General features: G+C 42.1%; 1 protein-coding gene across 1 annotated transcript; it reads left to right on the top strand.

The window, feature by feature from the left end:
- Positions 1-283: 283 nt before the first annotated feature.
- LOC139536980 (palmitoyl-protein thioesterase ABHD10, mitochondrial-like) lies at positions 284-12,847 on the top strand. The gene is made up of 5 exons (XM_071337750.1): positions 284-534; positions 9,999-10,185; positions 10,378-10,489; positions 10,821-10,958; positions 11,253-12,847. The coding sequence occupies exons 1-5, from the start codon at positions 453-455 to the stop codon at positions 11,592-11,594; spliced, it is 861 nt and encodes a 286-aa protein (XP_071193851.1). The 5' UTR covers positions 284-452; the 3' UTR covers positions 11,595-12,847.
- The last annotated feature ends 695 nt before the right edge of the window (positions 12,848-13,542 follow it).

The following is a 13,542-nucleotide window of genomic DNA, read 5'->3' as shown; positions in this document are numbered from 1 at the left end:
CAAGGTGTGTTGAACGAAAGACTTCTGGCCACCCAGGCTGTCTGCCTGGTGTAGGATCAGTTAGGGCCAAAGTAGTGGAATGGGGTGGTGTTTATTTTTATGATTTAATTTTTTTTGAAAGTGATCTATCGGTGTAGGGTTAGTTGGTGGTGCACATTTTTCCATTCCCCCTTCCTTTTTATTTTTGTTTCACAAAATATAACGTGCTCGACCACACACTCCCGCGCAGTAGATGGCGGCATGCACAAACAAAATGTGCGAACTCCATGATACCAATGAACAAGAAGAAGCAGCTAGCTAGCTAGATCACACAAACCCACATTTTCCCTCCAGTGTAGGGTGTGGCAGGAGTCGAACTGTAAGGCTAGCTAACTATTCAGTCGGTGTCATTCAAATACACTAGATAAGGTCGGAGTCTTGTCCACTGCCTCACCCCCCCGTCCCAGTACAGAATGGCGTCTACACTAGCAAGGCATTTCAGCAGGATTTTCCAATTAACGTTACATGTCCAAAGAAAATCTGTTACGTTTTCCGGTGAGTAGCTAGCTACTATACAAGTTTGGTTAATATTCCAGTCATTCATAAACAACTTATACAGGTGGCAGGTGTCGCTAACTTTACAACCAAAGTACAGTGAACAAAGTAACAGCTAACTTAGCTACCTAAAGCAGAGATTCCTTTTCTAATAGCTCTGCCTAAAGCTAGCTAACGTTAGAGGCTAGCAATCTAGTTAGCTAACTTTAGCTTACTCTAGCTAAATGCATAACGAAAAACTTTGAGTTGTTACTGACAAGCTAACTAGACAGATTTTCAAAATAATTTATGTTTTTACGAAGTCACTGCTTCAAAAACCAAGTCGGTTAGCTATCTTCCTTCCCTACCTCCATTTCCTCTCCTCCTTCCCCATCAATCCTTATCTCCTTTCCTAGCATCCTTTTCTAGATTCCTTTCCTCATTACCTAGCTCCCTTATCCTGCTGTCCTAGCTTCCTTTCCTTACCTCCTTCCCAATGATTAACAACATCCAGTAGAAAGGAAGCTAGGCAAGTTGTAATGGAGGAAAAGAGAGGGGAAACGAATAAAAGGGAGCTAGGAAATGTGGAAAGGGAGTGAGGAAAGGAATCTAGGAAAGAAAAGGAGTTCACGCATACAGTACCAGTCAAAAGTTTGCACACCTAGTCAGTCAAGGGTTTTACTTTATTTTTACTATTTTCTACATTGTAGAATAATAGTGAAGACATCAAAACTATGAAATAACACATGGAATCATGTAGTAACCAAAAAAGTGTTAAACAAATCAAAAAGTGGTAAACAAATCAAAATATATTATTTTTTAGATTCTTCAAAGTAGCAGTTGCCTTGAGAGCTTTGCACACTCGCCATTCTCTCAACCAGCTTCACCTGGAATGCTTTTCCAACATTCTTGAAGGAGTTCCCACATATGCTGAGCACTTGTTGGCTGCTTTTCCTTCACTCTGCGGTCCAACTCATCCCAAACCATCTCAATTGGGTGGAGGTCGGGTGATTGTGGAGGCCAGATCATCTGATGCAGCACTCCATCACTCTCCTTCTTGGTCAAATAGCCCTTACACAGCCTGGAGGTGTTGGGTCATTGTCCTGTTGAAAACAAATGATAAGCCCAAACCAGATGGGATGGCGTATCGCTGCAGAATGCTGTGGTAGACATGCGGGTTAAGTGTGCCTTGAATTCAAAATAAATCAGACAGTGTAACCAGCAAAGCACCATCACACCACCTCCACCATGCTTCACGGTGGGAACTACACATGCAGAGATAATCTGTTCATGTACTCTGCGTCTCACAAAGACACACCAGTTGGAACCAAAAATCGAATTTGGACACATCAGCCCAAAGGACAGATTTCCCCTGGCTAATGTCCGTTACTTGTGTTTCTTGGCCCAAGCAAGTCTCCTTCTTATTGCTGTCCTTTAGTAGTGGTTTCTTTGCAGCAATTCAATCATGAAGACCTGATTCATGCTGTCTCCTCTGAATAGTTGACGTTGAGATGTGTCTGTTACTTGAACTCTGAAGCATTTATTTGGGCTATCTTCTGTATACCAGCCCTGTCTTGTCACAACACAACTGATTGGCTCAAATGCATTGAGAAGGAAATAATTTGTAGAATTTAACTTTTAACAAGGCCCACCTGTTAATTGAAATGCATTCCAGGTGACTGACCTCATGAAGTTGGTTGAGAGTATGCCAAGAGTGTGCAAAGCTGTCATCTAGGCAAAGGGTGGCTACTTTGAAGAATCTCAAATATAACATTTATTTTGATTTAACACTTTGGTTACTACAAGATTCCATATGTGTTATTTCATAGTTTTGATGTCTTCACTATTATTCTACAATGTAGAAAATAGTAACACTAATGAAAACCCCTTGCATGAGTAGGTGTTCAAACTTTTGACTGGTACTGTATGTGGTAGGAATTAACCACGGCCAGCAGAGGAAAGGAAGCTAGGAAAGGAAAATGAGTGAGGAAAAGAAGAAAGGAATCTAGTAGGGATGTGCATCGTGCCCTTTCAAGATGATTCGACACATATCTAGATGAGATATGATACAGGAACAGTACGTTTTAGTTCAACTATTCGGTTTGATTAGAGAACGAATCAATGCTATTTGATGCACTAACATTTTCATAAACACATTAATTGTTCAATCTAAGTTAATATCTGCTTCTGATGGAGCTCATGAGCTGGGCCTCTGAGCTGGATCTGTCTGAGCTGATGTCAAAAATCAAATCAAATTTTATTTGTCACATGCACCGAATACAACCTTACTGTGAAATGCTTACTTACAAGCCCTTAACCAACAATGCAGTTTTAAGAAAAATAAGAGTTAAGAAAATATTTACTAAATAAACTGAAGCAACACAATAAAATAACATTAACGAGGCTATATACAGGGGGCACTGGTACTGAGTCAATGTGCGGGGCTACAGGTTAGTCGAGGTAAATTGAGGTAATATGTACATGTAGGTAGGGGTAAAGTTGCATAGATAATAAAGTGTGTAGCAGCAGCGTAATTTTTTTGTTGTCAATGTAAGTAGTCCCGGGTAGCCATTTGATTAACTGTTCAGCAGTCTTATGGCTTGGCGGTAGAAGCTGTTAAGGAGCGTTTTGGACCTAGACTTGGCGCTCTGGTACCGCTTGTCGTGAGGTAGCAGAGAGAACAGTCTATTACTAGGGTGGCTGGAGCCTTTAACAATTTTTAGGGACTTCCTCTGACACTGCCTGGTATAGAGGTCCTGGATGGCAGGAAGCTTGGCCCCAGTGATGTACCCTCCTGTAGTGCCTTGCGGTTGGATGCCAAGCAGTTGCCATACCAGGCGATGATGCAACCAGTTGGGATGCTCTCAATGGTGGAGCTGTATAAGTTTGAGGATCTGAGGACACATGCCAAATCTTTTCAGTCTCCTGTGGGGGAATAAGTGTTGTCGTGCCCTCTTCACGACTGGTTTGGTGTGTTTGAATTATGATAGTTTGTTGATGTGGACACCAAGGAACTTGAAGCTCTCAACATGCTCCACTACAGCCCTGTCGATGTGAATAGGGGCGTGCTCGGCTATTCTTTTCATTTAGTCCACGATCATCTCCTTTGTCTTGATCACATTGAGGGAGAGGTTGACCACACTGCCAGGTCTGACCTCCTCCCTATAGGCTGTCTCGTCGTTGTCGGTGAACAGGCCTACCACCGTTGTGTCGTCTGCAAACTTAATGATGGTGTTGAAGTCGTGTTGGCCACGCAGTGGTGGGTAAGCAGGGAGTACAGGAGGGACTAAGCATGCACCCCTGAGGGGCCCCCGTGTTGAGGATCAACGTGGCGGATGTGTTTCCTAGCCTCACCTCCTGGGGGTGTCCGGTCAGGAAGTCCAGGATCCAGTTTCAAAGAAGTGTTCAGTCCCAGGATCCTTAGCTTAGTGATGAGCTTGGAGGGCACTATGGTGTTGAACGCTGAGCTCTAGTCACTATTCTCACGTAGATGTTCCTTTTGTCCATGTGGGAAAGGGCAGTGTGGAGTACAATTGAGATTTTCATCTGTTGGGGTGGTATGCATGTTGGAGTGGGGCCAGGGTGTCTGGGATGATTGTGGTGTTGTGAGCCATGACCAGCCATTCAAGGCATTTCATGGCTACAGATGTGAGCGCTATGGGGCGATAGTCATTTAGACAGGTTACCTTGGCTTTCTTCGACACAGCGACTATGGTAGTATGCTTGAAACATGTAGCTATTACAGACTGGGTCAGGCAGAGGTTGAAAATGTCAGTGAAGACACTTGCCAGCTAGTCAGTGCATGCTCGGAGTACGCATCCTGGTAATCCGGCCTTGTGAATGTTGACCTGTTTAAAGGGCTTACTCTCATCGGCTACGGAGAACAACATCACACAGTCGTCCGGAACAGCTGGTGCTCTCATGCATGGTTCAGTGTTGCTAGCCTAGACGCGAACATAGAAGGCATTTAGCTTGTCCAGTAGGCTCGTGTCACTGGGCAGCCCGCGGCTGGGTTTCCCTTTATAATTCATGATAGTTTGCAAGCCCTGCCACATCCGACGAGCATCAGAGCCGGTGTAGTAGGATTTCCATCTTAGTGCCGTAATGACGGTTCGTTGGCGCGTAGCGGTAATTCTTGTAAGCGTCCGGGTTTGTGTCCCGCTTCTTGAATGCGGCAGCTCCAGCATTTAGCTCAGTGCGGATGTTGCCTGTAATCCATGGCTTTTGGGTGGGATATGTACTAGAGGTCGACCGATTATGATTTTTCAACGCCAATACCGATTATTGAAGGACCAAAAATAGCCGATACCGATTAATCGCCCGATTTCTTATTTTTTGTCTTATTTTTTTTGTAATAATTACAACAATACTGAATGAACACTTATTTTAACTTAATATAATACATCAATAAAATCAATTTAGCCTCAAATAAATAATGAAACATGTTTAATTTGGTTTAAATAATGCAAAAACAAAGTGTTGGAGAAGAAAGTAGAAGTGCAATATGTGCCATGTAAAAAAGCTAACGTTTAAGTTCCTTGCTCAGAACATGAGAACATCTGAAAGCTGGTGAAAGGTGGTTCCTTTTAACATGAGTCTTCAATATTCCCAGGTAAGAAGTTTTAGGTTGTAGTTATTATAGGAATTATAGGACTATTTATCTCTATACGATTTGTATTTCATATAACTTTGACTATTGGATGTTCTTATAGGCACTTTAGTATTGCCAGTGTAATAGTATAGCTTCCGTCCCTCGCTCCTACCTGGGCTCGAACCAGGAACACATCGACAACAGCCACCCTCGAAGCAGCGTTACCCATGCAGAGCAAGGGGAACAGCTACTCCAAGTCTCGGAGCGAGTGACGTTTGAAACGCTATTAGCGCGCACCCCGCTAACTAGCTAGCCATTTCACATCGGTTACACCAGCCTAATCTCGGGAGTTAATAGGCTTGAAATCATAAACAGCGCAATGCTTGAAGCATTGCGAAGAGCTGCTGGCAAACTCACGAAAGTGCTGTTTGAATTCATGCTTACGAGCCTGCTGGTGCCTACCATCGCTCAGTCAGACTGCTCTATCAAATCATAGACTTAATTATAACATAATAACACACAGAAATACGAGCCTTTGGTAATTAAAATGGTCGAATCCGGAAACTATAATTTCGAAAGAATATGAATAATAATTTTTTTATTCTTTCAGTGAAATACGGAGCGATTCCGTATTTTATCTAATGGATGACATCCCTAAGTCTAAATATTGCTGTTACATTGTACAACCTTCAATGTTATGTCATAATTATGTGCAATTCTGGCAAATTAATTACGGCCTTTGTTAGGAATAAATGGACTTCACACAGTTCGCAATGAGCCAGGCGGCCCAAACTGCTGCATATACCCTGACTGCTTGCACGGAACGCAAGAGAAGTGACACAATTTGCCTAGTTATAAGAAATTCATGTTAGCAGGCAATATTAATTAACTAAATATGCAGGTTAAAAAAAAATATATACTCGTGTATTGATTTTAAAGAAAGGCATTGATGTTTATGGTTAGGTACATTGGTGCAACGACAGTGCTTTTTTCGCAAATGCGCTTGTTAAATCATCACCCGTTTGTCGAAGTAGGCTGTGATTCAATGAGAAATTAACAGTCACCGCATCGATTATATGCAACGCAGGACACGCTAGATAAACTAGTAATATCATGAACCATGTGTAGTTAACTAGTGATTATGTTAAGATTGATTGTTTTTAAATCGGTCGACCTCTAATATGTACGTACGGTCACTTTGGGATGTCGACAAATGCTCTTATTAATGAAGCCAGTGAATGATGTGATATAATCCTCAATGCCATTGGATGAGTCCCAGAACATATTCCAGTCTCTGCTAAGGTTGTCACAATACTGGGATACCTGATTTTCCATGGAAAAAAGGAAAACACAAAGCAGACTTTACTCTTTTGTCCTTTAAAAACCTATCGTATGTAAATATATTGTGTTCTTGGAAAATAAACGTGATTCTGGGTGACACATAAGGCTGCTTGTTTCCAACATTAGGACTTTTTTCCTCAAGAAATGTTGTCCACTTCATGTTTTGCTTCCTTGCCACGATACCTCGGAGTATCGTAATATTGGAATCGTGACAACCCAACGTCTCTGCACTCTAGGTGGTCTAGAGTGTTGATTAAAAATATTTTTCCTCTAGTTGCACAGGTGACGTGCTGCCTTAAAATCACCGGCCACTAGGATCGCAGCCTCTGGATGAGCGTTTTCTTGTTCGCTTATAGCCCTATACAGCTCATTAAGTGCGGTCTTAGTGCCAGCCTCGGTTTGTGGTGATAAATGGACAGCGATGAAAAATATAGATAAACTCTCTTGATAAATAGTATGGTCTACAGCTTATCATGAGGTATTCTAACTCAGGCAAGCAGAACCTCGAGACTTCCTTAATATTAGAGATCGCGCACCAGCTGTTAAGACGCACACTTTCTCCCTTGAGCTTTCCCAACGCTGCCGTTCTGTCCTGCCGATGCATAGAAACACCAGCTAGAATATTATCCGTGTCCTTGTTTAGCCAAGTTTCAGAGTAACATGGAATATTACAGTTCTTCAGGTCCCTTTTGATAGGACGGTCTTCAACGGCGATCCAACAGTTCTCCAGTGATTGTACATTCGGCAATAAAACGAATGGTAGAGGTGTTTCTTTTGCTCGCTGCCGTAGTTTCATCAGCCAGCTGCATACCACCCTGCAGCTAGCTAGTTAGTTACAAGTAGTTTGTTACAAGTAGCTACCTAGCTATTGCAAGCCTGCAGCTAACTCGCCAGCAGCTATTCATCAGTTGTCAGTATTATGACACCTTCAAGACGACTCATCACTCGGAAACTCTTTGTAGGAAAATGAGCTCCCGAGTTTCCCACTTGGAAAATATCAGAATTGACCAATAGGAGGCTCTATGCAAAAATAAATACACATTTTTACTCCGAGTTTCCGAGTTGTTGTTTTGAAACCACCATTAGCTAGCTAGTCAGAACAGACCATGATTAGTCAAAGGTGTGACAAGACCAGTGTTGTTCGAGACCACCTAAAGTGAGACGGACCGAGACCGGGGGGAACATATGGATTCTATAGCCATTCAGAATGGTGGAAAAATGTATTCTGAGGGCAAATAGTCACCCTTCAAATTATCACTAACCATGGTCTGTAAATGATAGATACAGACCATGATAAACTTACAATTTCCCCCGGTCTTCTAGGGGAGCAAGGAAATTCTGAAGAGCGTGACAAGGTTTGAGGATATGTTTCAACAAAAGTAAAGGACAGTAATGTTACGAGTAAAGTAGAAAGCCCAGGTTTTAATAGGCTATAAGATAAACATGTCATGAAATGAGTGTGGATCTCTGGTTTGGCAAAGCACTTTTTTATGCGCTGACTGAACAGGGGCTGATAATTCATTCTGATAATTTGTTTTACTCCACTGGGGCCTCATTTAGAAACCTTACATAACCACAAAATGTGCCCCAAAACATGCGTGTGCCACTTATCATGCAGAGGTTTGCATTTATGAAAATCTTGACGTAAGAATGTGCTTATCCTCCCGCAATCTTTAGACCATTCATACGCACAGTTTCAGGTGGTTGAGGTATTGCACATCAAGAATGCAAAAGTAGCCTAGGAGTAGACTTGTGCAAATGGGAATATACAGTATGATGACACGCTTAATCATTTAAAAAAATAACAGGTAGCTAAATGTTAGAGAAGAGCGAAAATCTAGGCCTATATATTTTCTTTGGATTCTAAAATAATTAGAAATGGTCACATATTTCAATTTTTTTAATTTCCATGATCATTGCAGAATAAATTCCACCTTTTCTGACTCATGGTGTTATACTTGTGAAATACACTGAACAAAAATATAAATGGAACATGTAAAGTGTTGGTCCCATGTTTCATGAGCAGAAATGATCCCATAAATGTTCCATGCGCACAAAATGCTTATTTCTCAAAAAATGTTTCACAAATTTGTTTACATTCCTGTTTGTGAGCTTTTCCCCTTTGCCACGATAATCCATCCACCTGACAGGTGTGGCATATCAAGAAGCTGATTAAACAGCATGATCATTCCACAGGTGACCCATTATGCTGGGGACCATAAAAGGGAACATGGAATTGGCATGCTGACTGCAGGAATGCCCACCAGAGCTGTTGCCAGAGAATGTAGTGTTAATTTCTCTACCATAAGCCGCCTCAATGGAATTTTAGAGAATTTGGCAGTACGACCATGTGTATGGCGTTGTGTGGGGGCGAGCGGTTTGTTCACAACGTTGACATCAGCAGAGTGCCCAATGGTGGCGGTGGGGCTATGGAATGGGCAGGCATAAGCAATGGACAACAAACACAATTGCATTTTATCGATGGCAATTTGAATGAACAGGAATAGTTTGACGAGATCCTGAGGCCCATTGTGAGTCCATTTTTTTAAGGTATCTGTGACCATCAGATGCATATCTGTATTCCTAGTCATGTGAAATCCATAGATCAGGGCCTAAATGAATTTATTTCAATTGACTGATTTCCTCATATGGCCACGATGAGTTCATATTCACAAAGTAGCCATACAACAGATTACCATGCGCATCTCATTTAATTGGGCCTATTAGATAAGCTATTATAATTTGTTTTTGTTTTATGCATCCGAAAGGGAGCATGGTTTATAACACAGGCCAACAGTAGAATTAGACAGGTGAACATACAGTGGATCTTTTGCATTGAAGTGTGTAGGCTACCGCTGCAGTTCATTTGCTCTGCTGTCCGCGGTCAATGTTTCAGAATTCGAGGGCACAGCAGCATGTTTAGGTTCGGGAAAAAGTAAATGCAAATCATCTGTTTACAGGTCCAAAGCAATTAGCAATTGTGTTTCAGAAACAGTCAGATACAGCAAATGCCCCTGCAAAAGAGAACATTCTGCCAACATCTCCAAAGATATTTGATCAAGTTCGCCATTGCTATTTCCTTTAGATACTGTCTTGGCCTAATTCCAATACTTCCATAGTATACAGCAAAGAAGGGTGTTATTGTCACCATAAAAGGTGAATGATGGGTGTTTTTCAGGTGGAGTTAGAAGGCTTGTTCATGCGCGCACAGTTTTACATCAGGTCTGATTTATAGCGGGAAACATGCATGTGTATATGGCTCGCGCCACGTTTTATAAATCTCAATCGTTTGGGCGTGCGCAAGTCTTTTCAGAAATGGCGAGTCCTCATTGGACGAGTAGAAATGCATCCGAGACCCTCTGATCTCAGACTGGACTACAACACTTGACAAGACGCATACAAATTGGAACAAAACCATTGTAAAAGCACCACCATCTCCAAGTCACACCGGCATGGCTAGCTGTGTCATTGAGTGAAATCATGTATTTCAAGATTGACCCAATGGTTTGGGGGGGAAACGTATGCAAAACGTTGTAATGGTTCTGTTTTCCAGGAGTGAGACACAAGTCGTCTACAGTGCAGTATGCAACACGGCCTGACCTGCCGAAGCTGGCTTATAGAAAAGTGAAGGGGAAGAGCCCAGGTGTAGTCTTCTTGCCAGGGTTTGCCTCGAACATGGGGGGGAAGAAAGCAGAAGCCCTTGAGGAGTTCTGCCAATCACTAGGCCACTCTTACCTAAGGTAAATTAGCCATAGCATTTTCACGCATGAGAAATAGAGCTGTCTGATCTCTCTCTACAATCATGCATGTATGCATGTCATTCCTTGAATTGGTCAGGACTTGTTGCCAATGTTGTTTTTTTGTCTGCATTGCTCTCATTGAGTTATAGGCTGCTCATATCATGACGATGTAGTCTATGTGGTCTTTCCCAGGTTTGACTATACAGGCTGTGGGTCATCTGAAGGTGAAATGGTAGGCGGCACTGTCGGCACTTGGAAGAGGGATGTTCTATATGTATTGGACGAGCTTGTGGAGGGGCCACAAGTAAGGCGCTCCTCTCTGTTTCTATGATGAGATAAATTGTAGTCAGCCAGTGTAATACAAAGTATTATTACCTGAAATAGACCTGCACAGACTCATGTATAATAGTGGGATGGTAGTTTATGTAAAACTGTTACAGATTGCAGTGTGAATTGACCACTGAGTTAGTAATAAACCTAGCCCTGATGGCCATGTGGAGGATATTAGGTTATTATACCTTTACTTGTCCTGCAGAAGCCTTTGGTTCCTCCATGCATGCATCATTTACACTAGGGATATCCATGCTATCATTAGAGGGTCATTTCTGATCTAGATAATTATTCTGGTGTTGCAGATTCTGGTTGGCTCCAGTATGGGCGGCTGGCTGATGTGCCTGGCAGCCATAGCTCGTCCAGAAAGAACTGCGGCCATGGTTGGTATCGCTACAGCAGCTGACCACTTTGTAACTGTCTTCAATACACTTCCTATTGAGGTGAGTCAGCATTCAGTCAGCCATCTTGAGTTGTCAAAAACCTTAAGGCTCTACAGACCACTTTTCCCCTCATGACTGACACTTGATTAAATGGTTAAATGGATCATAACAAAATATCCTTAATTCTGAAATGCATGCAGTTAGTCTTGAAATTGCAAGAACAAAATTCAGACGGCATTATAATTAAAACATCTTTCCTGAGAACTTTTTTAAATGGTTGCCATCTTAGATAATGTCTCCACCTCAAATCTAATTCAAGCATTTTGTCTAAATGCCACCTGTCTGTCATTCTAGGTGAGGAAGGAGATTGAAGAGAAGGGGCAGTGGGTGGTTCCTACCAAACACAACGAGGAGGGCTCCATCACGTTCACCACAGAGTTTCTGAAGGAGGCAGAGCAGCACTGCGTTCTGCAGAGCCCCATTCCAGTGACCTGCCCGGTGAGGCTCATCCATGGAATGAAGGACCAGGATGTGCCCTGGCACATCTCAATGCAGCTAGCCGAGCGTGTGCTGAGTAACGACGTTGACGTCATCTTGCGCAAGCATGGCCAGCACCGCATGGCAGAAAAGGAGGACATCAAGCTCATAGTCTACACCATCGATGACCTCATAGACAAGCTGACTACTTTGGTATGAGTGGCCAAAGCTGGACCATGCTATGGGTGACACCTACCACCCCGATCCCAACTTTCCTGCACTAGGACTGCTCTGTTCCTGATGCGTTACAAAATCGAGGTGCTACTTTACAAAATACATACTGTGAAGTGTAAGAGCTCCTTTTCTTTCTCCTGGCTCTCTCCATAGCTTTTGTTGGGATTTTTATTTACTGGTGCCATGCCACTTTGTTCACACTACTCCCGAACTTATTGGGATTTCTGTGATTTCTTTACAATTTATTCTCACGATAGGGATTTCGTTAAACCGTTAATGAGTAGGGCTCACTCCTATTACAATAACACATCAGGTACAGGTGTGTTAAGTCCACCTGTGAGCAAACATTTATTTTCTCCACTGTCAATTTTACTCCCAACAAATACAAGTGTAATGGGCAGTTGTGCCTTTATGTATGCATGTGCATTTAAAGACCAGTAGGAGGCAGCAAATGTCACTAGTATTTTAGGCACTTCACTATGTAACATGTCTCCAACAGAATAGATTTCTAGGAGGAGGGGGGGGGGGTTGTCTGTGAAGAGATCAGTTGGAAAAATGACTTCAACTGTACTGTATGATTCTCATGCTCATTTCCCATGCTGTCCGTATTTGCGCTTTTGGTTCCATTGCTGAAAGAACATATCTATTTTCGTATTGATTTGTCCATGCCATTTGACTTTGCACACAAGGTCAGAACAGAATATTGACTGCATGACAACTCATGTATGAAGAACTTTATGTAGATTCAACTTGTCACTCGGGGTTACTTTCAATGTTGGCTCAGTTCATATGGGTTTTGTTGCTAGTGGGTCCTATTCCAAAATGACACAGATCTCAAAGAAACGATTGAACAGTAGCATCATGAGATGTTAGCCTGGTTTGAGTGACTGGCACAAAAGCACGTTTTTGGGGAGTTGTTAGGTGAAAAACATTGCCGTGTAGGGAGCAGCCCATGTTTTAGATTTTCCTGTTTAGTATAATAAACATTCCGTTTTGCTGGTTAAAGCCAGGTTTTTCTGGTTGGTTTCCAACATCTCACAACCTAGATCCTAAATGTTTAATCTTGTGAGCTAAGTTTATTTATGACATGTTCCGTATCACAGTTATGTTTATAGGTGATATCACTATGTGGCAGAATTGATGGGCTAGTTCACCGAAACACTATGGTCATATCTGTTTATTGATGACGACAAGCAATACCAGCTGAAGCTTATGCCAATAAATAAAGTACCAAAATGTATGGATCTGGCTTTTTCGGATAGGTAAAACACGTTGGTTTGTTAATATCATACCTATCTGAAGGGTTTCATTTGAGTTTCTTTTTTAAATTAGCAATTTCCATGAAGTGAATCTCATTTCTTAACATATACACTGAGTATACCAAACATTAGGAACACCTTCCTAATATTTAGTTGTACCCACCTTCCCCTTTTGCCCTCAGAACAGTTTAAATTCGTCAGGTCATGGACTAAAAGGTGTCGAAAGCGTTCCACAGATATGCTGGTCTTCAATGTTGACTCCAATGCTTCCCACAGTTGTCAAGTTGGCTTGATGTCCTTTGGGTGGTGGACCGTTCTTGATGTTGACCGTTCTTGGTGCACACGAATGGGAAAAACCCAGCAGCGTTGCGGATCTTGACACAAACCGGTGCGCCTGGCACCTACTACCATACCCCGTTCAAAGGCACTTAAATATTTTGTCTTGCCCTTGCCCATTCACCCTCTGAATGGCACACAGTGTATTTGGAAAGTATTCAGACCCCTTAACTTTTTCCACATTTTGTTACGTTATTTGATTTAAATAAAAAATCTCAGCTATCTACACATACCCCATAATGACAAAGCACTTTTTTTGTGCGCAAATGTATATATATATAAAAAAAACGATACCTTAAGTATTCAGACCCTTTCCTTTTCCATTGATCGTCCTGGAG

This window comes from Salvelinus alpinus, chromosome 13, assembly GCF_045679555.1.
Source record: "Salvelinus alpinus chromosome 13, SLU_Salpinus.1, whole genome shotgun sequence".
Classification (NCBI taxonomy): domain Eukaryota; kingdom Metazoa; phylum Chordata; class Actinopteri; order Salmoniformes; family Salmonidae; genus Salvelinus; species Salvelinus alpinus.
Note: the sequence above shows the minus strand (reverse complement) of the source record. Positions and strands in the feature narration are given on the sequence as shown.

Coding starts and splice junctions, on each gene's coding strand:
- LOC139536980 (XM_071337750.1), top strand. CDS start 453: ATGGCGTCTACACTAGCAAGGCATTTCAGCAGGATTTTCCAATTAACG. Junction 10,490..10,820: donor AGCTTGTGGAGGGGCCACAA/GTAAGGCGCTCC, acceptor CTGGTGTTGCAG/ATTCTGGTTGGCTCCAGTAT. Junction 10,959..11,252: donor TCAATACACTTCCTATTGAG/GTGAGTCAGCAT, acceptor CTGTCATTCTAG/GTGAGGAAGGAGATTGAAGA.